This window comes from Talpa europaea (genome assembly GCF_964194135.1).
Source record: "Talpa europaea genome assembly, chromosome: 12".
Taxonomy (NCBI): Eukaryota; Metazoa; Chordata; class Mammalia; order Eulipotyphla; family Talpidae; genus Talpa; species Talpa europaea.
The window spans coordinates 36,396,969-36,423,785 of NC_140079.1; the positions used below are offsets into that span (position 1 = coordinate 36,396,969).

Here is a 26,817-nt window from a genome sequence, read left to right on the forward strand (position 1 = left end):
TTCTAGCTAAAAAATAAATAGGACACAGGGATGTAACAGGCAGCCTGGGGACTAAAGTCAAAAGCGTGTTGTAATTTGAAAAAGGTAAAGATTGTAAATAGAAAAATAAAGTCTGGAAGTGGGTGGTGATGATAGTTGCACAGTAAGGTGAATGCCATTAATGTTCGTGAGCTGTACACTTCAAAATGGTTAAAATATACGTTTTATGTTATGTATGATTTTTAAAAAATATATAAAGCAAAACAATCATTCTGTTTTTATTTTTATTTATTTATTTATTTTGATTTATTTATTATTTATTTATTTATACAAGCACTGGGCACAGTCAGAAGCGCGGGAGGGTGAGAGAATTCACCAGAGCCAGAGCGGGGAGCAGAGCAGGCAGAAGGACCGAAGTACACTGCTGAGGGGAGCAGCGGGCGGCAGGAGAGGTCTGTGCGCCATGTGGGACCCTCCTTCGGTGGCCGGGGAGCAGCCGGGGATCGAACCGGCGCTGCAGAGGCAGCGGGCAGCTTCGCAACCCAGCGCTCAACCGCTGCGCCACCAGGGAGGCCCCAATCATTCTGTTTTTAAAAGGCAGACTTGACTGCTTGGACTAATTTTCCTTTTGAACCAACAGAAAGTTATAAATGAAAAAAATAAATCATGTGCAAAAAAATAACCAAGTTGATGGCACTGACATTAGCTGTCTCTCCATGGGCAGGGCTTACAGCAGCCTTGCTCTCTTGAGGGTCTGTGAATCCATGTGACTTGATTGGGTTATTGAAAGATAAGCAGAGTGGAGTCTGTAATTTTGTAAAAACTTTTGTAGTTATTGAAACATTCTGTCTCTGCTGTCCCTCCTCTACAAGAATGTCAAGTCCTATGAAAGACCTACTTCTTAAGCCAGCACACCAGAATGAAGATTATAAATGAAGCCAGAGTACAGTTTACCTGTGGCTGAGAAGCAATATAAATGAGAAGAAAACATTATTATTGCAAGATAGAGATACTTGAATTCATCTGTTACTTGAGGATAAATTAGTAAAAGTTGACTAGATGGCCTCACTAAACACTAGGAATAAAAGGCAAAATTCAGGGCCTCCCTGGTGGCACTAGGGATAAAGTCTCAGCACTATGAAGTTATCAGCAGCCACTGCAGCACAAGTTCCATCCCTTGCTAGGGAGCTAATCCACATGGCACAACAGACCTCTACTGTCTCACACGCTGCTCCCCTCAGCAATGTATTTTGGTCGACCCGCCTGTTTCGCTCCCCACTCTGTCTCTGATGAATCCTCTCATCCCCCACACCCCACACCCCAGCTCTTGTATGCACGAATAAATAAAATAAATCTTTAAAAAAATAAAAGACAAAATTCAGAAACTGTTTCTAATGTGGGAATTCTAACAGGTTAAATCTTGGACCCCCAAAGAAATACATCCTCACTTGATCCACCAGAAGCAAAGTACCCAATCCCCACATCCATTCACTGGAAGAAAAGTTGCTTTGTCATTGAGCAAAACAAGCCATTACACATTTTAAAAAAGAAAAATTATGGTTTGCATTCAAAAGTCTTTCAGTTTCTAGAGAGTCTAACTTGATCATGTTCACAATATGCCTAGCAGAAGCAAAAGCATGTTACCTCTGGAGCAAGTCACTTTGATTCTAAACCTAAGAGAAGCCGTGCATTAATTTTTAAAGGAAAATGATAAACTCACAGGCAAAGCTAACTAAGCACGCAAGGAAAAATGATGTCAAGCCCAAGAATTTGCAAAAAGAAGAGAATGCAGAAATAGACCTGAGTAGGTTTCAAAAGTAGAATGCACCCAATACATATTAAAATATCAAAGGGGTTACTATGTAAAGCATTTAAAACACAAGTTTAGAAATATTCAGAGAACAGGAAATAATGCTTTAAAAACTGAAGTGTGTGTGTGTGCCTGTGTTCAATTCTAATTCAGACAGAGAAACAGACCTTAGATTGTATCAAATAACTGAAAAAAATCACAAGACAAAATATAGAAATTAACTTGACATGAGACAGGGAAGGGTTGTGTTACTTGTGGGCAGGAAAAATAAGGGGACCTTATATCTTGGGACTGTTCCCTTGAGTACTGCTCTGCGTGTGTCTTTGAAGAAAGCAGCTGAGGACAGAGTACAGACCATGCGAGGGAAATAAAAATGGAATATTGAATGAACTATTGAATGGAAAATGGAATGAAACTCACACAGGGCTGGCATGGTAACTGTTTCCAACAGCCATAGTAGGAAACCTAGGTCAGAGAGTTTCTGATTGAGAGCTAGGAAGGGTACCATCTCGGCAATAGGGAAAAAGGAACCCTACATCAACACTGATGGGCACAACCCAATACAGCTTAAAAGCAAGAGCTCAGAAAAGCAAACTCGTCACAACTAACTTGACCTTGTCTCAGAACAGCACTTGAGAATATTTACAGGAACATAAATACCCAACTGGAAACTGAATTTTCAGAAGCAGTTAATTAGGCTTTTGTTTTATTTTCAACATCAAAAATATTTAAAGGTTTTGCCCACATTGTTAAAAACCTGGTCTCATTTGTCTTCACAACTTAACCACACAGGTCCTTTTTTTTTGTCATTGAGGTGATATTGGTTTACAACACCATGTATGATGTAGAGGTATGGAGTCACATGTTTTAGGTGTATGTTACCACACACCCAACACCAGTATCCACAGTCCTCCACTAAGGACCACTACCCTCCACCACTTTGCTCCCCTCCCCTCCCCTCTGGTAACCTCAATTCTACAACCATATTTCTTTTTTTTTTCAATTTTTTAAAGATTTATTTATTTATTTATTTACACAAGCACTGGGTACAGTCAGAAGCAATGGAGGGTGAGAGAATTCACTGGAGCCAGAGCGGGGAACAGAATAGCCAGACTGACGAAGTACACTGCTGAGGGGAGCAGCGGGTGCTGCAGGAGAGGTCTGTGCACCATGTGGGACCCTCGCCCGGCAGCCAGGGATCGAACCGGCGCTGCAGAGGCTGCGGGCAGCTTCGCAGCCCAGCGTTCAACTGCTGCACCACCAGGGGAGGCTCTACAACCATATTTCTAGGGCTTGTTTTTGGCTTGAAATTATCTGACCCTTAGTTTTGTTCCTCTACATCCCACATATAAGTGACACCATCAGGTATTTGTATTTCACCTTCTGACTTACTTCATTTAGCATAATCCCCATTCATGTTACTGCACTATTGGTGGGAATATACACTGGTGCAGTACCTATGGACAAATATGGAGATTTCTCAAAATATTAAAATATTGATAAATCTATTATATGATCCAGCAGTAACACTCCTAAGTATATACCCAAAGAATGCAAACGCACTAATTTGGAGGGACATATCAATGCTTATGTTCACTGCAGCATTATTTACAATAGTTAAGTTACGGAAAAAACCTAAGGGCCTGAGGATAGGTGAGTGGATTAGGAAGATATGGTATATATACAGTATGGAATACTACTCAGGTATAGAAAAAGATGAACGCATGTCACACAGATTTTTACAGAACCAAACAAAGTACAAAGGTGACTTGATTAGTAAAGCTATACTTTGAGGCAGTTACTGAATGATATATATATGCTGTCCACAATATACACAGCATGGGTACTCAAAAATGATTTTGATACGGAATATAAAGACATGAGGACTAACAAATATGTGCATTGATTCGTCTGTATTGGAAGTTATCTTGAGGGTCACTGTACTTAAATGCTTCATTTTGTTGTTGCTGCCCAGCTAACTAAAAATCAATCACTTCTTCACTTCATATTGGATTCCCTATAGCTATGTTGAAACTTTAAACTCATTCTGCCTTACATAAATGACATTCATTAATCATTACTCTATACTCAGTGCTATACAGGTTCATTATGATACCATAGTCAAATTATAGTACTGAAAGTTCACTTCTCTTTCTTCTATCTTCTGTTTAAATAGCATAAAAATCAAATACAGAATATAATTTGAGGAAAACATTTTCAATTTAACCATACTAAATATTCCATGTCACAACTTCTTTATCAGAAGTTATGAGTTACTTAGACATTTTTATCTGTATAAACATGAATTTTAAACATGGGGAATTCCCATAGGGGATCCCCATGGGCATTGCTTTTTCCCAAGTGTATTTACATGAGTGTTATTTTGAATTTGGAAGGCATTTATTCACATCAACAATGGTTCACATCATAATAACACTGTAATGTTGTCTAGCATTTCAGTTTTCAAAATACCTTCACAATGATCTTGGAAGGAACTCTTTAAGAATTTATGTGCAGATTGCAGTTTCCTTTATATATATAATCAAAACAAGGCTCAAAGAATAGAAGGAAATTCCTATTTTATCTGCCTCTACTTCGGACACTAAAAATGGAGGTGTTTTCTCACAACGACTGACCCTCCCACTCTGTGCACCAAATGGATATCGTATAATTCAATGATGATACTAACTACAGGTTAAGGGCTCAGTCCAACAAGACTAAAAGCCACACACCACCCCCCCCACACACACACACACACTTCAGACATCATTAGCAAGACCTTGGGTGTTAATGTCTTCTGACCAAATGCTTATCACCAGGAGTTCCCATGACCTCCTCTTCAGGTTGAATAATTTTCTATAATCACTCACAGACCTCAGGGGAACATTTATATTCACAGGTGTATTAAAAAGACTATATAATTAAGGATTCAATGAACAGAGAGATGAAGACTTACATGGAGCAAACTCCGTAAGGGTCACAAAGGCAGGAAGCTTCTGTCCCCAAGAAATTGGAGTGCATCCCCATCCTATGCATATATCCTATGGATATGTTCACCTATCCAGAAGCTCTCCAAACATAGCTTAGGCATTTTTATGGAGGCCTCACCATAGAGACATGATCAATTATGAACTCAATCTCCAGTCCTTATCCTCTCCCAGGGCATGAAAGTTCCAAGCTTGAATCTTAGAGTTCTGATGACCAGTTCCCAACCTGAAGCTGTCAAGGGGCTCCCAAGCACAGATTAATTCTGTATAATCAATCCTTAAATGTTGACTGAATTTAGTGACTTCTACATATTGAACAAACGTCTACATATTGAATAAACTGGAGCTGAGGTGAAGTATGTCACTTCCAGGTTACAAAAATCTTTAGTTTCTATTTTTAGCAATTGTCTTTCATCTCAGACACACACACTCTCTCTCTCTTTCTCTCTCTCTCTCTCTCTCTCTCTTTCTCTCATACCCACTCACATACCCATACCCATACACACACATACCCCCCCAAGTTTCCATGTTGTCAGCAACTCTATAGGGAAGCCAATACAGCATAAACAGCCTATTAGCCCAACAGTTCACAAGAAACGGAAATCTGGGAATGACCATGTGAGTGGATCCTTCAGTTGCAGGTGAGTCTAAGATGACTAGAGTGCTGGCCTGCTTTACTACTCTGAAATGAAATTAATAGATAACCCATCTACATGGAAAATGCTGAAAGTGCAATAAAATCTTCTAAATATTATACAAAGGAGAAATAAAAAAGGACTATTTTAACATAATAAAATATCCATTTAAATATGTAAATGTTCTTGCATGATGACAGTTGAAGACCTATTGAAGTCAAGATATACTAGAATCTATATATATAACTTCAAAAGCATAATACTATGGTTGTGTAGCTTCCTCAAGAACTGCAAGCAACATTTCTATTGATGATGTGATTTTCCAAAATAACAAACAACTCCTGGTACAATAAGGAAAGAAACATCAACTTTCCTTGAAATACAGAGTAGTTACGTCCCTGGAATATAGTTATGGAATTAGATTGAAGTTTGAGAATTTTGCATGTAGATAGGTTATTATCTATTAATTTCAGTTCAGAATTGTAAAGCAGGCATAAAAAAGTAATTATTATAAAAAGAGGACATTAAGTCTAATATGACTGAGCACTAGTGTAGAGAGTTATTATAAAAAGAGAACATTAAGTCTAATAGGACTGAGCACTGGGCTAGAGAGAAAACTAAAAGTTAGTGACACAATGTTGAATCAACTCCATAAGGAATAAAAATACCAGCTCAGCAATTAAATACTGGAAGTGGGTAAAATCCAGCTGTCTATAACTCAAGGAATTTCTGGACAGTGATTTATGGTCCCACTCAACATAAACATTGTATCCTCACTCTTTAGAGGAGGTATAACCCTTTATAACTTGAATCTACAACCCCAACTACTACCTCAATATCCTTCTCTATTTTAATTACTCATATTCTACTTTATTTTATGAAATTTTCTTTCTACATTCTCTCACTGCATGCCAACCAAGTTATTTAATAATCCATACCCATGCTAGACAAATCTATAACATCAGTCCATGAGAAATTCTGGATAGTTGCTAACGTGGGCCAAACATGGGCAGAACATTCAGACCATCATTTCATGTAGATGAAAACAGTAGGGTTGGAGTCATAATGAGCTTGGTTTTGAGATAGTTGTATAAACTTCTGTAATTTTATATATGCATTGCTCTTCACGTGACCTTTATTTTTTGAATTTTAATGCTCACGGCTTACTGTGCATTATCAAGAAGCAAGATCAGTGTCTTATGATAATCCATTGGTATTATCCACTTAAGAAATTGTTATCTCCAGCAGTAATCACTGTAAAACAAAAAAAGTGTGAAGGTTATAATAGCAGCAGCAAATCACAGGAAGGAAGGAGGAGAGATGAGGGAAAACCAGGAAGGGAAGACACTGTGGTACTTAATGCAAGGAAATTACTGTGAAAGGTTGATGACTCTGGTGGTTTTCAGCTGGTCAATATTGCTGAGCAGCAGAAACCCTGGGGTCATTTGCAGAAAATCTTCCTAGTTTTCAGAACCATATTACATTGATGCAAAACTCCATAATTCAAACTTGTAAGACCTATACCTTGTATTCAATAGCAGAAAAATCAAACCACCTCTTATTATACACCATCGACTTTCCAGGATAATAACACCTTGCATTCTTTTATGTTTGTAGGCTACTTTTCCTTGTCTGCCACTCCTTTGAAAGATAAAAATACTGAACTTGCCTTATCACTTTGTACTGTTCCACATGCTCACAGATCAATAGATTTTATTATATCAATTGCCTTTATAGTCAATTCAGTATTCATACAATTCTTGGTGAGTTCTTAACATCTGTCTATGTGTACTTGCAAAAAGAGTCTAAATAAAGTCTCCACAGTTCAGTAGCCCATCCCTAGCTGAGCCCTTATGTCAACCTGTAAAGCAATTGTCCTATAGTCTCAAGTCTCCTCTCTTCAACGTTTATGCAAAGGATCTAGCTTCCTCCATTTAAATATACATATATATATATATATTAGTATATATAAGCATTTATAACATATATACACACATATATGTATGCATATATATGTGTGTGTGTGTGTGTGTGTGTGTATCAGTAGGGACTACGTGTAAAGGTCCTCAACATCCCTCGCCTATCTCAAAGCATAGTTAAGGTTTCCTCCATCCATACTACCTTCACTCCCATCTCAGGAATGAAATCACCATACTCTGTTCTAAGATAAAGAGATAAAGCCCTCTATCTTCTCATTCCTAACAGGTCATCTCCTAATTACTCCAGGAATACTGACAGATCTAGAGAGCGTTTTAGAGTACTGAGACCAGAGGTAACTGAGATGTTGAAGAAGACTGAAGCCGTAAGGGGGTTGTAATTGTATGGGGAATATAAAAATAAAATTTAAATTAAAAAAATAAAACAAATCATTCTAATTAAAACAAAAAAAAGAAGACTGAAGCCAACAATATGTGGCAGTTGTAAGTGACACATTATTTTTTATATACATTTTTAAAAGATGTATTTATTTATACATACAAGAACTGGGGGACAGGCCAGAGGTGTGGGGGGGGGGTGAGAGGATTCACCAGAGACAGAGTGGGAAACAGAACAGGCAGATTGTCTGAAACACACTGCTGAGGGGAGCAGCAGGCATGTCAGGAGAGGTCTGCTATGCCATGTGGGTAGCTCCCTGGCTGGGGATCGAACTCATGCTGCAGTGGTTGTGGACAGCCTCATAGGTTGCATCTTAACCCCTTGCGCAACCAGAGAGGCCCATAAGTGACACATTATTGACAAAGAGACACCACTTGAGAACGTAACTGACAGGGAAACAAGGAGTAAGCAAAAGCCTTATTAAATTTTGACTTCATTTTTTTTAACCAAACTTGAAAATATATAAATAACTTAAACATTATCAAGTTTAGTCTTTGTAACAGTTCTATAATCTCAATTTGAGAAGACACTAGTCACTCCTTCCCTCTCCTCTAATTTATAATCTCAATTTTATAGAAAACTAATGATCAAAGGATTGAAAGAAGCATACCCAAGATCAGAAAGTGAGAAAAAAAATACAGCAAGGATTCAGGTGGGATTTTTATCTTTCTCTATGTCTTACATTCTTTCTTTTACCTACTCACCTGCTAGTAGTGCTAACAGGTGTTCTTGAGATCATGAAACTGCATTTCTTTGAAAATATCTGTTAGCCAGCTGTTCGGTAAGCCAGTCAGACGTCATGCAGCAGAATGCATTGAGAAGTCTGACTCAGCTTTTTTCAGTAACTTTTATGCTCTGTTTTGGAAGAGATGTGTCTTAAGATCATAACCAGATGAAATCTCTGGTGCATTACATGAAAAGGCATCTCTCCTTTCATTCTGCTCATCTTCAGCCAAGTAGTGTTACTTCTCCAAATTGTAGCTATCTGTCGTTAGCTACAAAGAAGTATGTATGACACCTTCCATCCCTCTCACCCTTATCACCAAGCAAGCACTCTAAGAATTCAGTCCAGAGATCTAATTTTCCCCAAGTCCTCACTTTGAGAGATGCCATATAATCATCTTACTCGATAAGTTAAACTAGAAGTTTATATCAGGTACTATTGGGCAGATGAAATGCACTTATTTGCTGTTCGATGTAGTTTTGAATCTTGATTTTCACAATTTATGGATGGGTGACCTTGGTTAAGTCAATACCCTTCCAAAGTCCAGTTTCTTTATCCAAACAATATAGATGATTGATACTAACATCCAACTCATAGGTGGTTGTGAAGACTAAGTGAGATAAAATGTTCATGCAACCACAAACATTTAAAATGTTCTTTCAGGGCCTCCCTGGTGGCGCAGTGGTTGAGCGCTGGGCTAAGAAGCTCTGCAGCGCCGGTTCGATACCCGGCCGCCAGGGGAGGGTCCCACATGGTGCGCAGACCTCTCCTGCCGCCCACTGCTCCCCTCAGCAGTGTATTTCATCAGTCTGCCTGTTCTGCTCTCCTCTCTGGCTCTGGTGAATTCTCTCACCCTCCCATGCTTCTGACTGTACCCAGTGCTTGTATAAATAAATAAATAAATCTTTTTAAAAATAATAAATAAATAAATCTTTAAAAAAATAAATAAAATGTTCTTTCACAATCCTTCAGATGGGTAGGCAATCACCATAAAGGACATCCTGTTCAAAAAAGCCCCTCTACTAAGCTGAAATTCTAAAGACAGTAAAGTCTATAGGGGAGGGAGTGTATTAAATCATATTTAATGATACCTTAGTTAGAAAGGGTTTCACAAATTTTTTTCTGAAATGACAAATAACTTCAAAGTGTCTCCCTACAAAATAAAACATACTGTGTTTTTTTTTAATTATTTATTTATTTATTTATTTATTTATTTATTTATACAAGCACTGGGCACAGTCAGAAGCGCGGGAGAGTGAGAGAATTCACCAGAGCCAGAGCGGGGAGCAGAGCAGGCAGAAAGACAGAAGTACACTGCTGAGGGGAGCAGCGGGCACCAGGAGAGGTCTGCGCGCCAAAACATACTGTGTTTTAATAGGATGTTGGACATTTGCGGCGGTGTTAAGGGGCCAAGATGTAGGTAGCATTGAGTCCCAGAAGATGTACAGGGGTGATTGAGCAAAGGCACAAGCACCTGAAAAAAAGACAACAAATGTGGCAGTCAAAACCCCAGCTTTCTGATGAGTGAGGGCGCCAGAAACAGTCTTAAGTATAATAGCAGGATTCATCTTTATTTGTGATTACATTATATTTCCCTCCTGGTAGAACATAGGTACATGAAATTTTCCCCTTGTTTCATTCATCTCAATGTCTCTAACATCTACCACATAGTAGATAGCTAATAAACATTTACTGAATGAATAACTTACAAATATCTGGCCATTAGTCATGGTCATGAGGCACTAATAAGAGCTTAACTCTTTGTTCATCTGTATTTCCATAGTTCCAATTAATTTGGGCATCCCCTAGTGGTGCAGGCAGTTGAGCACAGCACTGTGAAGCTGTCCACAGCCTCTGCAGCGCCAGTTCAATCCCGGCCGGCTGGCAAGGGTCCCACATGGCGGGGCAGACCACTCCTGTCTCTCCTGCTGCTCCCCTCAGCAGTGGATTTCGTCAGTCTGCCTGTCCTGTTCCCCTGTCTGTCTCTAGTGAATCCTCTCACCCTCCTGTGCATCTGGCCTGTACCCCAGTTCTTGTATAAAATAAATAAATAAATCTATAAAAAAATAATTTGTACAGCTGCCATTTTAGGCAGGCAGTGCACTGGTTTATAAATGAAGACACTAAAGCTGCAAAAACTTAAGATTTTTAACCAAGGTCACAGAGCTGATAAGCTAACAAATCCAAATTAAAACCAAGGCCTGCCCAGCTCTAATCAATCATTATACACTTCTGGACAAATTTATTTCAGTCAGATACCTCCATCATACATGCTGAGACATCATTGCTTTTATCCCCTCAGAATTTACTTCTAAATAACAGAGATTTCTTACTGCAATTACTTAAGGGATATTTTAATCTTTTCTGGCTCCAGAAGCATGCTTGGTCTGTATGCAGAGCAAGTCAGAAGTGCTAGAAAATTAATGTCACTGGAAGCAGCAAGCTCCAGATCGAGAGTTCAAAAAATTTCTTTTGACTTTTACCTTTTGCTTGGGAACGCTGACACATATTTAGGGTCTCCTATGAGGCCCCAGTGAGACAGAAGCCAGTTACTCACAGGAGTAACCTACAAAGTAACATACACTTTACTGACCTAGTATACTTCACTCATTCACTAACTCCCTTTTGATGCTTCTAGGAACCCCCTACCAAACAAATTACTTGTTTTCTGGGGAGAACCTCACTTAAGAAATCTCTGTCATACCCACAACTCCTTGTGGTCTTAGCTTTACACTGACTCTTGGGGTCTGCTGAGCTCAGACAACTCACAGGGAAGGAGCCAGAATACACTCAATATGTGGAAAATAAAGAATAGAAAAAAACAGAGAAAGGAAACAAAATAAAAATAAGTCCTTAGATTCTGACAGCACAAAGGTGGTTACCAGAGGGGGAAGGGGGAGTATAGGGATAGGTAGGGGGTTGACTGGATGGTGGAGGGTGGAAACTAGAGTTTCTGTGGCAGGTGTGGTGTGGTACTCATAGATGGTGAGGTATGAAGCTGTACACCTGATAATGAAATTTATACAGTGTTATAAAACAATACTACCTCAATTCAATAATTTCAAAACAAGAAAATGAACTAGAGCTAATGAGTGTACATTATACAACCATGCTCCATCTGGATTCATCCATTTCTCATCAAGCTCAGTCTGAATATTCCTGAATTTTAGATGATCTGAGCATTTTCAGCACCTATTCATGTCAGGATGCTGTCATGGCAGGATGGGCACAGTGCGCAGATTTTCTATGATTCGAGCCAACTGGTGGGTAAAGGAGTCCTGGAGCACTCGGTGGCTTTCTCAGGCTTTTACTGAGCTTTTATATGTAGTGCAGCAACCAGGTGTATGGCAGGCAGAGGTGCCAGGGTGCCAGGAGACCGGAGGCCCCCTAGCCCCTAGCAAGTCTTCACTCTGGGTTTCTCTGGTATTCCTCTGCCTTTCTCCCCTTCTCTCACCAGCTTCCTCCTGCCTCTGCTTCTCTAAGAGAGTATCTCAGTACTGCTGCCATCTTCCCAAGAAGTAAACAATATAACTTATAACAATGTAACAAAATGCAGGTGCCCCATCAGCAGGGCAATCCTAATGGCAATGGGCAGAAAAGCCTTAAAAATCATTTACCCTACAGATACCATTAGGTATCCAAAAGACAAAGGTATGATTGCTCTTAAAGATTCCATGTACAGATGCTATTTTGTAACCATAATGAAATATGCTGGAAAAAAGACTTCTCAGAAGTGATTGACTTTGCTGTCTGACAATACCTGGAACTTATAATGATTGCCTGTATCAATTCCTTTTGCTTACACATTTCACCACAGAATATGATATTTTTATTCACTTTTATTGCATTATTGAGGTTTCTCAAGTGTTTTATATGCAGACATTTCATTAACATCCATCTTCCCTGAACTTTATTATTGATCCATAAGTAAGTTATTCTGCCTCTCAGCAGAGCTTATAGATCAGCCTGAGAAATAAACTTGGTAGTACAATTCAGGGTACATTCAGTTTAATTTTCCATCGGGGTTTTGGAAATTCAACCATACCCTATTAGTTTCATTCATGAGTAACCTGTGTGTTTTCCAAAAGAACCATTTTTGAAGCAAACTGTTTAACAGACAACCAATATTACAAAAGCCCAGATTTAGTTAGAAAGAAATATCAACATGAACAGGGAGAAAATAGATGTAAAGTATGGGCCTATGAATATTTATTTAATCAGGATTCAGTAGCATGTCTGCCTGGCCCACCACCCAATTTCAGGGTCTCAGTGCCCAGGTCAGAGGAGGCACTATAGCATTCGTTAAAGTAATCGATGGTGGATGCGGAAATGTGTATGTTTTATTTTAAGACACCAGCCCATCCTTGAGGTATCCATATTAAACTAGAGGCTTAGGGTGGGAACACAATGAATGTAGTGTCACATTAAGTTTTATTTTTTCTTTTCTTTTTTCTTTTTGCATAGAAGAACTGGGATGTCTTAAGCTAATTAATTTACTTGAAATGTCCTCTGGTGCAGGGACTTAGAAGATTCAACATAAACAGAGTAGGGTGCAGAACAGATGGATCTATTGAAATACACTGCTGAGGGGAGTAGTGGGAGAGACAAGAGAGGTCTGCTGCACCATTATGTGGGTTTGCTCCCTGGCTAGGTGTAGAATACGGGAAAAAATATCAGGCTTTTCTGCTTTCCCGCCATTAGGATAGATGACGGAAACCTGTGGTCCCAAATGCATGCCTGGTGGCGGGCACCTGAAGTAGGGTATGGGCATATGTAGATGGGATTCACCTGGGCTAAGATTGGGCTTATAAGGGCATCATCACGGAGATGCCAGCAGAAAGTAGAACCACAAGAAAGCAGAGAGAGCACAAGAGAACGCCGGAGAGCCCAGAAAGAGTGAAGACTTGCTGGGGGCTGGCCTCCCAGCACTCCTGCCTGTCGTGTGCCTGGTAAATCCAAATAAAAGCCTGCAAAAGCCACCTAGGGCTCCAGGACTCTCTCCTCCTTTACCCCGTCTGCTCGGGTCATAGAGATCCTGTTCTTATACTAAGGATCAAACTCAGGCCATAGTGGTGACAGTGTGACAGCCTTAATATTTAACCCCTACATCATCACGGAGGTCCACCTAAGTTTTATTTCTGAAAAGGCTTCAAGAAGCACTATATCTTTCTCTCTTGTAAAATGCAAGTGTTAACACTAATTTCAACAAGAGATTTTCATGGAGGTAGCAGAAGTGGCTCCCTGGTGGTACAAGGGGTTAAGACACCACCTATGAAGCTATCCACAGCCACTGCAGCACAAGTTTTATCCCGACCAAGGAGCTACCCACATGGCACAGCAGACCTCTCCTGCCTCTCCCGCTGCTCCCCTCAGCTGTGTATTTCAGGCATTCTGCCTGTTCTGTTCCCCACTCTGTTTCTGGTGAATCCTCTCACCCTCCACACCTCTGGCCTATACCCCAGTTCTTATATGAATAAATAAATAAATTCAAAAAACAAACAATAAAAGACCCATCTCACAAAGAATTAAAAGGAAAAGCCCCAATAAAATAAAACTCAGGCCCCAGAGCAACTGACTTGAGCCATTTCCTTTGTTCTTGCTTCTTGTTCACTCCTTCATCTCTAGCTTTTAGCCTTCTTTTTTTTTTTTTTTTAATAGAGACATGTTTTATTTATTTATTTGTTTGTTTGTTTATACATGCACTGGGTACAGTCAGAAGCGCGGGAGGGTGAGAGAATTCACCAGAGCCAGAGCGGGGAGCAGAGCAGGCAGGAGGACCGAAGTACACTGCTGAGGGGAGCAGCGGGCAGCAGGAAAGGTCTGCGCGCCATGTGGGACCCTCCTCCAGAGGCCGGGGAGCAGCCGGGCATTGAACCGGCCCTGCAGAGGCTGCGGGCAGCTTCGCAACCCAGCGCTCAACTGCTGCGCCACCGGGGAGGCCCGCTTTTAGCCTTCTTGAATTAATTACCAGTCTGAACTGTAGTCACCTGGCATTTTCCATACCCACTAGTGCAACCAAGAGCATCCTAAACCAAACGGCATGATACTTTAAAGAGATTAAAGTGGTCTATATCAGGACATTTTTGCTTAGTGATTGACTCTTGAGTCCTTTGGGATCTTGTTTCCCTGATGCAAAACTATAAGATATTTGGGTGGGTTTACCCAGTTCACAGCAGTTTCACAGTAATAAACTTATCACAGAGAAAAGGTGTGATAAATTTGCTATTGTTACGTTTTTCTGTTATTCAATATAGTTGTCCACAATTACTTTTGCTTTATGACTTTCAACACTAAGGTCAACTTATCAATTTCTTATCTGCTTTGGTAAGGCTGTGAAGGAATAGGACCTTCTTAAACCAAACCATCTTTTTAAAAAAAAGCCCAAGAGGGCCTCCCTGGTGGCACAGCCAGTTGAGCGCAGCGCTGTGAAGCTGTCCACAGCCTCTGCAGTGCAGGTTCGATTCCTGGCCAGGCAGGGAGAGTCCCACTTGGAGCAGCAGACCTCTCCTGTCGCACCCACTGCTCCCTTCAGCAGTGCTTTCGGGCTGTCTGCTTGTTCGGCTCCCACTCTGCATCTGGTGAATCCTCTCACCCTCCCGCGCCTCTGGCCTGTACCCCAGCTATTGTATAAATAAAAAATAAATCTTTAAAAATAAAAAGCCCAAGAGAAATTTTGACATGAACTCAGTTCTGAGCACATAATACATATTTAATATACAATGTGAATTAAGCTGAATTAATTTACTTGAAATGTCCTCTGGTTTAGTATATTTTGTAACTTCTTTGACTTGAAAGAATAACTATTAATAACTTATAGATTTTCTTATCCAGCCCAAATCATTTATACATTCTTATTTTCTCTTGAAAAAATTTGTTTTGACAGTCTCAAATTTTAGATGGGCTGATTCTGCCTATATCCCCTTTGGTCATTTTTAAGGAACACCACTTTGAAATTAATTTTCTCTTGTTTTATCACAAGACAAAGATTTTTAGAGTTCATGATTCAAATATAAACAATGGCAGAGTTGTTAGAATGTTTTATATCAGTTGCACATTATTAATGAGTTATGTAGCACTAAAAATAATTAGGGTGAAAAAGCAAGATGGTTTTTGCATGCATTGTCGGTATCTGGTATTTCTCATTATTATTGTAACTAACTTGACTGGAATAAACAATAATGTTGCTTTCATGGTGTTTATTTTTATTCATGTATTTTCTATTTTAGCTTCCCTCTGTCTAAGACCAAAAACAATTCTTTTTTTTTTTTTTGTAGAAATGTATTTGTGATTTTTTTCATTTTTATTTCTTTTTTAATTTATTTTTTACATCATTGTTCATTTTTAAACAATATTTGTCCCCCCCTTTCAGGTGTAGTCCCCCTTAGAATTTCCTTCACCAATGCACCCATGCACCATAACCAGTCCCCTGTGCTCCTCCCTTCCTCCTTCCAATCCCTCTTCCTCCCCAACCCTTGCAAGATGTCTCTTAATTATAATTGTCTGGTTTTGTTTTTTTGTGTTTTGTATTGTTATTGTTTTTTTAAACTGATGTCTTATTTGGTTCCCTTATATACCTCCTATAAGTGAAACCGTCCAATATTTTTCTTTTCATTCTGACTTATTTCACTGAGCATAATTCCTTCTAGGTCCATCCACACTGATGTGAATGGCATGAGTTTATCTTTTTTGATTGCTGAATAGTATTCCAGTGTGCATATATACCATATCTTCTTGATCTAGTCATCAATTTTTGGGCATTTGGGTTGTTTCCAGGTTTTACCTATTATAAATAGTGCTGCAATAAACATAGGGGAACAGGTGCTCTTTTGAATCAACACTTTTGTGTCCTTTGGGTAGATCTTTTGGAATTGTTGGGTCCTACGGTAGCTCCATTTTTAGCAGACTGAGAAACCTCCAGACAGCTTTCCATAGTTGGGTCAGTTTATACTCCCAATAGCAGTGTAGAAGAAAATATAGTTAAAACACTACAAGACATATATCTCAGTAACATCATTAAAGATTCATCACCCTAAGTGAAGAAATTCAAAGAAAAGATAAACACCTGGGATTACATCAAACTGAAAATCTTCTGTACAGCAAAAGAGACATTAACCAAAACAAAGAGACACCCCACTGATTGAGTGAAATTTTTTGCACTCCATACAACTGATAAGGGACTAGTCGATCACAAAGATATACAAATAATTCACATGACTCAACAAAAACAAAGTAAACAATCCAGTCAAGAAATGGGCAGAAGAAGTTAAAGGACATTTCTCCAAAGAGGAAGTGCAAATGGCCAAGAGGCATATGAAAAAAAAAAAAGGTTCAGCATCCCTTATAATCAGGAAAATGCAAATCAAAACCACATTGAGATTCCACCTTATTCCAGTAAGAATGGCACATATCAAAAAAACTAGCAACAACAAATGTTGGCAAGGATGTGGTCAAAAAACAATTCTTAAGCAAAGAGTAAAGTGTATTTCTCTGAATAGGAATTTGAAGGATAGGCCTCCCCAAGATGTGTCCCAATGGCACATGGATTACTTAGAGCTGAGGTTAACTGAGGCGCCACAGGATCATGATAAACTTTAGCACTCCCTTAACTACCAAGAAGAATTAAAATTGGTGATCTTACCCAAAATTAAGATTATTATCAAAAATATGTTTTCTCTGTTCAAGAAATCCATCCATATGACAAGGTGAACACCAAATTAAAGGACATGGTCTTAGTCATATGCCTCACCAGCCCTTCATCATATGAACCTCCCTCATCTCTCCTCGAGGCCCCAGATTCCTTATCCCATTCCTTAGTTCAAGATACCTATCCTCATTTTGCTCCACTAGATTTGGAATCCACATCTACATAGATTCTCCATATTAAATTAATGTTATTAAATTTGGTCCTTCCCTCCTACTAACCTGTTTGATGTTCATTTGTTTTTTTTTTAATTAATTAATTTATTTATTTATTTTTATATTAACCGTACAATTGCAACCCCCTTATTTTGACCCCAAATCCTCCTTTCCCCACCCCCCCCCCCACATAGTGTGTCTCTGGTTCATAGTTGTTTGTTGATTTTGATTTTTTCTTTCTCACAGTTATTCTTTTTCCTGGTCCCTTATTTAGGTTTTCTAGATTCCTGCTATGAGTGATACCATCGGTATTTTTCTTTTTCTTTCTGGCTTATTTCGCTGAGCATGATCCCTTCCAGCTCCATCCATGTTGCTACAAATTGCATGTGTTTATCTTTTTTGATTGCTGAGTAATATTTCATTGTGTTTATGTACCACATCTTTTTTTTTATTTTATTTTATTTTATTTTAATGTTCATTTCATTGCTGAACAGCCTAAGGCAAACCCAGAGGAATGGGGGAAATTTCCTCTCCTCTCTCATAAATTGACTACCCCAAGTGATAACAATCAAACAAGATCTATTATTCCCAATACAACATATATAAAGTTAATATACACCAATATAGTGTAAAAAAGAGGCTCACCAACATATATGCGTTAATTCCTGAGAGTTTCCACAATCCTAACATGCCTTGTATCATTACTACAAAAATTCAAACTAAATATAACAGCAACCTGGGAGAAGAATGCAGGAGAATCAGAAGTGGACGGTAACATTTTTCCATTTATCATTAACTCACCACAGCTGGTGTCCCAAATGTCTTCTAAGGGAGTGCAAAAAAGTTGCCATCTCCTTCAAAGTGGTGAAATGCTGGTTAGAAAAATAAATTCATTATCAACTAATGAGTACATATGTTTCTCCTGTTCAGCACAAAGCACCCAAAGTGATAGCACAGTTTTCTACCCAAATCATTCTAATTCTTAGCATATGGACCCTGAAATAGTCCTGCCACCCATTCCCATGCCACACACAGTCAGATGCCCCAGTTATGTTAGAAATATAATACACTGTTGACTTTTTCTTGTCCATATCTCACACTATGTTGTAAATGGAGAGCTCTGTCTTGCTCTTGGTGTATTGCTCAATCTCTATCACTGAAGTTCTGTACTACTAGAAGGAAGCCAATGCATTTAATATCTTTGTATGTTCTTATAAAGAAAAGACAGAATTTTCTCTGCATAAAGACCTACTAGGCTGCAAAGTCAAACAAATTATGAAGATATTATCAAAGAATAATTATTAAACATCATACAGCAAAAATTGCAGTCACAGAAAAATAGTAGAATATTTTAAGAATGATACAAATCATCGCCTACCAAGTTTATCCACTTACATGAACTTCACTTTAAATTGTTCTCCTGTAAGAAATTTATAGCATTTGGTGGCAGCTCATATGTAGTCAAACATGAAAACAATTCCTTTATTTAGGTATTGTATATGAATTTGTCAGAATTAAATAAATACATAAAACACTTCCTTTATGGATTATGAATATGATAGTATTGGATATTTATTAATATTTAAGCAATTATGGATTACAGAATATTATTTTCTGTGTATTCAAAGAACATTTTTACCATATCTTTATTTTTCTGCAGCCTTAGATTTTACATGAATTTTGGGTTGACCTCACTATACTCATAAACAGCTGTTAGTTCAGTTAAATAAAACTGCAGAGGAGAAATGGGCAGTATGTGCTCATTAACTCAGTTCCTTTTTGACATGGAAATGCTGATGCCTTCATGATTACTCTGTTGCCAAACTGACCTCACACTCTAAAATATTTTTCCTAACAAAACATTTCACTTTATTTTTTCAACAACTTTTCTTCCTTTAACTGTGATGTTTCTAAACCCCCTTAAGCTCCTTAAGAAGCTGATTAGAAATGGTGGAGGCCTGACAGGACTGTTTTAAAATGGTTTGCCATAGAGAACACTCACACTGCATGGTGGCCTGGCAAGCAGAAGCTGAGGACTTGGCGCAGCAGAACTGCTTACCAAATGCCCTTCCTGGGCAGGCCCGAGCAGGAGGCCATGACTCAGTGAGGCTGGGATTCGGACTTTGCCTGCTGGCTCCCGGCTCTTCCATAGCAGAGTTCCTGTGTGCCTATTCTTCTGGGCTCCATCCCAAGGCATAGTTCTCCTTTCACCATGGTCATGATGACCTAGAATGCTGTCCTCTACAGTCTCCTAATTATTACCTGCTCTGCTATTTGGAAAACTGCTATTTATTTATGTATTTATTTTGCTTTTTTGTGTGTGTGTGTTTATTTTTTTTTAATTTTAATTTTATTTTTATAATCTCCATACAATTGCAACCCCCTTATTTTGACCCCAATCCCTCCTTTCACCGCCCCCCAACCCCCATAGAGTGTCTCTGGTTCATAGTTGTTTGTTGATTTTGATTTTCACTTTCTTATAGTTATTCTTTTTCCTGGTCCCTTATTTAAGTTTTCTTAATTCCTGCTATGAGTGAGACCATCTGATATTTTTCTTTTTCTTTCTGGCTTATTTCGCTGAGCATGATCCCTTCCAGCGCCATCCATGTTGCAGCAAATTGCATGTGTTTATCTTTTTTGAATGCTGAGTAATATTCCATGGTGTATATGTACCACATCTTCTTGATCCAGTCATCTATTTTTGGGCATTTGGGTTGTTTCCAAAGCTTAGCTATTGTAAATAGTGCTGCTATAAACATAGGGGTGCAGGTGCTCTTTGGAATTGATGTTTCTGTGTCCTCTGGGTAAATACCTAGGAGTGGAATTGCTGGATCATATGGAAGCTCTATGTTTAGTAGGTCCAGAAATCTCCACACAGTTCTCCATAGTGGTTGGACCAGTTTGCCCCCCCCCCCAACAGTGCAGGAGAATTCCTTTTTCTCCACAATCTCACCAGCATTTGTTGTTGCTAGATTTTTTTTAATATGTGCCATTCTCACTGGTGTGAGATGGTATATCATTGTAGTTTTGATTTGCATTTCCCTGATTACAAGTGATGTTGAACATTTTTTTCATATGCCTGTTGGCCATAATCATCAAAACTGCATGATATCGGAACAGACACACAGATCAATGGAATCGAATAGAAAATCCAAAAATAAATCCACAAATTATTGTCAACTAATCTTTGACAAAGGAGCAAAGAATATGCATTGGAGCAAAGAAAGTTTGTTCAATAAATGGTGCTGGGAAAACTGGGTCACTACATGCAAAAGAATGAAGCTTAACTACTTCCTCACACCTTGCACAAAAACCAACTCAAAATGGAGTAAAGAACTAGACATAAGACCTGAAACCATAAAATACATAGAAGGAAATATAGGTGAAACACCACATGATATGCACATCAAAGACATCTTTACAGACATATCACCCAAAGCAGTGATAGTGAAGGCAAAGATAAACAGCTGGGACTACATCAAATTAAAGAGCTTCTGCACAGCAAAAGAGACAGTAACAAAAACAAAGAGAAACCCCACCGACTGGGAGAACATTTTTGTACACAACACTAATGATAAAGAACTGATCACAAAAATCTACAAAGAGCTGATGAAACTCAACAAAAATAAAGAAAATGATCCAGTCAAAAAATGGGCAGAAGAGCTAAAAAGAAACTTCTCTGAAGAGGAAAACTGCTATTTAATGTGCAGAAAAAGCAGAGAGTCATACTTATAAAACCTCTTCCCACTGGGATCCCTTGAGATCTAACACTGCAGTTGTCCAGCACTTGCTTGCTGCAACATTTCCAGGTGTGCACATAGCGCCTCTCCTGAGACCTCAGGCTTCACCTTGGTGAGACTGCTCCATTCCCCAACTCCATTTATTGTTGTTGTGGAATTCTGCTGGCACACTGCACATTTTACTGACCTGGGTCACCAATTTATTGATTTACTGATGGTCTCTTTCATTTAATGGGGTTTTGACTTTTTCCCATTGCCTCATCACCCTAAAGACTGCTTGTTTAGGTCTCTGTTCTTAAGAGACCCTGATCCCAGACAGAGTGACTATGGATGTCTTGCCAGAACAGGAAGCTGGGCATTGTACCGAAACCTGAAGAAGGACTGAGCAAAAGAGTGGAGTTTTGAATACATTTGTTTTTTCTGTTATAGTTCTTTTTTTTTTTTTTAAATTAGGGTAACTTTGGTTTACAAACATTTTCTTAGTCCAGAATACATCCTGTGTAGGGGATAACTTTTGATATTAAAGATTCCCTTTACTTGAAGTATCAAAACTTCCAAGAGGATTGCCACTCGCCTGATACTTATTTCTCAAACAAAGGCACTATGCCTTTGAGGAAACAAGACTGAGGTTTTGTTTTTTTTTTTTTAAGATTTATTTATACAAGCACTGGGTACAGTTAGAAGCGCGGGAGGGTGAGAGAATTCACCAGAGCCAGAGCAGGGAGCAGAACAGGCAGAAGGACCGAAGTACACTGCTGAGGGGAGCAGCGGGTGGCAGGAGAGGTCTGCGCACCATGTGGGACTCTCGCCCGGTGGCCGGGGATCGAACTGGCGCTGCAGAGGCTGCGGGCATCTTAGCAACCCAGCGCTCAACCACTGCGCCATTGGGGAGGCCCCAACAAGACTGAGTTTTGAGTCACATCTTTTTATTACAATTCTACATAGTTCCACTTTAACTCTGTGTTTTTCTGCCCTGCTGCCTTCACTCACACAAGCACTTTAGAATGAAGGGACTCCAACTTATTTCTCAAACACAATCCTTACGTCCTACAGGGTCTGCATTCAATGTCTTCAGCATCATGAAGTCATCCAGTAGATGTCATCTTCCCACAGCCCTTGATATGTTCTTGCATTCTGACCTATAGATTAAAGATCACTGAGTCCCATTCTTGCTTCAAATCCCTAGCATATGTTACTTGAAGACTGTTCTGTGTGCTAGGTTCAATTTTAAATTTCCAAATTCTTAAAACATACCTTTACCTTGAATATTGCAGTTTCCATCAACATTTGTTGGATACATGCATTTATAAGACAGCAGATCCTCCATATTTTGTTTTCCATTAAGGAAGAGCTTATGCTAATTTTGTCAATGACAAGGCCAAGTACTATGTAGCACACAAGGTGGGTGCGCCAAAGATGTAACTTAATGGATCAATAGAGAGTGCAACCATGTCCCATGAGGATGTTCCCATTATAGGAAGCATCATTTAAATTTGGAGAGAAGGACAAGAAGCTGTTCCATGATATCTCTTGGCAGGCTTTTCAGAACTGGGAGGACAGTTGCAAGCATCCACATGCAGAAGTCACACAACAGCACTGAAATATAATGAAATATGTAATAAAAATGCTTCTTTCTTAATTCAGCAACATTTTATTCTTTCCCTCTGCTCATCAGGCATTCACCTTCTTAATTAACTTTAATTTGTGTGCATATTAACTACTGAGATTTTAAATGAAAGTGCTTATTCAAAACCATATTAAATGTTACATGCCTTAAAATGCACCATTAAAGTTTATAAGGCAGTGGCTATCCCATATTACACATGTGAGAGGTTTGCAAGTCAAACATAATTACATAAAGCTTTGGTGCTTACTGTGCGTGAGGTTCTTCAATAATTAAAAAGGAACGTGTGGCATGACAAATGTGACATAGATGCACAATAAAAGTGCTGTTTACCATAATGCTCCGAAGATGTGTTCTTTCATTAACTAAATTTATATGGGTAACTAAGAATTAAACAGAAAACTTTTATTTTTTTCTCTTCTGGAATCACCGACAATTACAACTTCCTACATCAATAGCTTCCTAACTGGTCCACTGGTATTTCACACTTGCCCCTCTGACATTCACAGGCTTTGCCACAGCCATTCATCCTTTAAAAAACACAAGGATCATGTTGCATCTCATTGCACTGGAGTTAAAATTCAAACTTTTCAACATGGAAAATAAGAAAGGCTGAGAACCATAAATTTAGGTCATGCTCAATGGTTCTCTTCCTGGGATATGTATTGGAATCACCAAGGGAGAACCAAACCACTCTGATGCTTGGGTCCCATGACCAGAGCTCTTGATTTCACTTGCCTGGGTCCGGGCCCCAGCATGGACATCGTCTCACCACTCCCCAGGAGGTACAAGTGTGCAGTCCATGCTGAGAACCACTTTGCTAAGGAGTTTGACACTCCTCTGACAGAAAATGAAGCATTGATGATGGGCTTTATTTTTTTTTCTTTTCTTTTAATAGAGGCATGTTTTATTTATTTATTTGTTTGTTTGTTTGTTTGTTTATACATGCACTGGGTACAGTCAGAAGCGCGGGAGGGTGAGAGAATTCACCAGAGCAAGAGCGGGGAGCAGAGCAGGCAGAAGGACCGAAGTACACTGCTGAGGGGAGCAGCGGGCGGCAGGAGAGGTCTGCGCGCCATGTGGGACCCTCCTCCAGTGGCCGGGGAGCAGCCGGGATCGAACCGTCGCTGCAGAGGCTGCAGGCAGCTTCGCAACCCAGCGCTCAACCGCTGCGCCACCGGGGAGGCCCTGATGATGGGCTTTAAACAGCCAAGCAAGGGGATCAGAATTAGATTAGACAATGATAAAACTTTCTAAATTTACCCTCAACATGTGATTTTTCCCTGCAAACAGAGGGGTGAGCTCACCAGCTTCTTTACTAATCCTTGAGTCATTTTAACGCTTTTCAATTAAAAAATAGCAACTCATCTAAAAATCCTAAGATTACTGAAGTTGTTTATGAAGCATTTACCAATGACTACTGTGTCTTTGTCAATATCATACCACCACATGCTGCTAAAGACAAATCACTCACTCATTCATTCATTCATTAATTCAGCAACATGTATTGTGTTTTCACTGTGTACTAGGCACTATTCTAGACCTAAAGAGATGTGAAAATGAACAATCATACTTGTAAGGATTTCCTCTTCAGGAGAACAGACAAATGCTCAGCTAACTCAAAGATAGAGTAAGAAACTCAATAGGAATAAAGGGAAGGGGGATATCATCTACTGTTGGAAGCAGGAGGAGGGTCAATCGTAGAGGCTTCAGTCTAGAGATAACCACTTGCCCCAGGCCTTAAAGAATAACAGCAATTGACAAGCAGAGAAAAAAAGAGTTTTTTTTTTTTTTTTTTTCGTTTGGAATTAAGGTAATAGAGCTAACCTGGAAGAAACATGAAAGAGTCAGTCTTTGTTTATCAATCTTTTCAGTCTAGAAATTAAGTTTAAATTTTGTGAGTTAAGGCATCCCTGATGGTGCAGTGGTTGAGCGCTGGGCTGCAAAGCTGCCTGCAGCCTCTGCAGTGCCTGTTTGATATCCAGCCACCAGCGAGGGACCCACATGGTGTGCAGACCTCTCGTGCCCCGCCCACTGCTCCCCTCAGCAGTGTACTTCGTCAGTCTGCCTGTTCTGCTCCCGCTCTGGCTCTGGTGAATTCTCTCACTCTCCCGCGCTTCTGACTGTACCCAGTGCTTGTCTAAATAAATAAATCTTTCTCTCTGGGCGCTCACCCACCTTACGGAGACATGGCCAAATGAACCAAGAAGGTGGGGATCGTCGGTAAATATGGGACCCGTTATGGTGCCTCCCTTAGGAAAATGGTGAAGAAGATTGAAATCAGCCAGCACGCCAAGTACACTTGCTCCTTCTGTGGCAAAACCAAGATGAAGAGGCGAGCTGTGGGAATCTGGCACTGTGGTTCCTGCATGAAAATGGTGGCTGGTGGTGCCTGGACCTACAACACTACTTCTTCTGTCACAGTAAAGTCTGCCATCAGAAGACTGAAGGAATTGAAAGACCAGTAGAAATTGTACAAGTTGGACCATTGCACACGAATAATAATAAATGGGCTTATAATTGTTTGGCTTTGTTAATATTCTGACATGCATTAATTTTGTTTTTCAAGCAAGTCTCAAAGACTTTACCAATTGGAATACTTTAATTTTTATTGGACTGGTATACTGAAGTGGGATTATACTTGCAATACTTTTTTCAGTAGTAGAATGATAAATGAATAAAAATCTTACAGCTTTGGTAAAAAAATTAAATAAATAAATAAATCTTAAAAAAAATTGTGAGTTAAGTACACAGAATGGCTGAACAACAGCTAGAACACCAGCCTAGATATCCTATTCCCTGTGGATTAGCAGTCTACCCAGATGGAAGCACACATAGATACTGATAAAAAAAAAAAAGGTGCCTATGTAAATGAGGGATCTCAAGCTACTTTTTGTGCATCTAATTTGGCCCAGTGCCTGTTTTTGAAATAAAATTTCATTGGGGCACAGCCATTCTCACCCATCCACATGTCCTCTCTGGATGTTTTCATATAACAGTGGTAGAGTTGGCTTTGTGACACTGACCAGTCTGCAAACCTAAAATATGTGCAATGTGGTTTTTCAAAGGAAAAAAACTGCCCACCATTGATCTAACCTGTGAGTAAGAATTTTCCTCCATAAATGCCAAATTAAAGGGAAACTAGTCCACTGAGAGGGCTAATGCTTTAAAGCATGGTCACAACTAGAACGTTAGCACAAGTCCTGGACCCATCCATGCCACCTTCTAATGCCAGCTCTGCCACTTAGCATCTGTGCAAGTGACTTGGGAAGGCTCATAAACCTTGCTAAGTCCCAGACAGAATCATGTGCTTGAGCCATGAGACTAGCCATTCCACAGTTCCAGGGCAGCATTCATTCCAGGCTCTATGCAACTAATGACATTGAATTACACACAGTGTGCAGCCTGCCCCCTGGGTGTTTTATTCACTTGTTAGGTAAGTCCAATCATGGCATCCTTCTCACAGAAGATTTGGGAGGAGGTAATATAATAAAGCAGCATAGCACAAACCTTAATAAATATAACATAGCACAGAGTATTCACACAATAAACTCTCCACACAGATGGCCAGTTCTCTCCCTAAATCCCATTTTCACTTTCTTCTTTATGATAATTATATTCAAACCCAAGCCAGTTGGTAAGGATACATAATCCATATTTTTCTTTGCAGGTAGTAGCTATAAAAATTAAATTTGGGAAAAGGAATAGGAGTAGAAGGGATAAGCACAACCCTCAGATTATCTGATTAACTCACTTGCTTTTTCTGGATTGTGGCTTTCTCTGTTTTTCTTCAAGTATGCCTCTTGATGTGAGAGCAGAACCTCAACACTGGCTATGCAGTTGAAGACAATGCTCCAGAGAGCTGGAGGAACAAAAAGATGGAAAGAAGCTGGGTTCCTAAATGATGTGAGAAGCATGGTTTCCATGACACAGAACCTACACGTGAGGGAGAAATTCCCATCTTATTTAAGTATGATATTTTTAACAGCTCTATGGATGGATAAGTGACATGCAATAACCTTCACACATTTAACCCTCACAATTTGTTTATGATATACATGTGAAACTACCACTGCAATCACAAAA

The 26,817-nt window shown here is 39.4% G+C and overlaps 1 protein-coding gene across 1 annotated transcript in view; it reads left to right on the forward strand.

Annotated features, from left to right (window-relative positions):
• LOC311181483 (large ribosomal subunit protein eL43-like) overlaps window positions 1-25,199 on the forward strand; it is a gene marked incomplete at both ends in the record, with an annotated part of 39,244 nt that extends 14,045 nt beyond the window's left edge. Inside the window, 2 exons of the mRNA XM_084249950.1 lie at window positions 7,617-7,713; window positions 24,939-25,199. Coding sequence (XP_084106076.1) covers window positions 7,617-7,713; window positions 24,939-25,199 — 358 coding nt within the window. The remainder of the gene's footprint in view (window positions 1-7,616; window positions 7,714-24,938) is intronic.
• Between the last annotated feature and the right edge of the window lie 1,618 nt (window positions 25,200-26,817).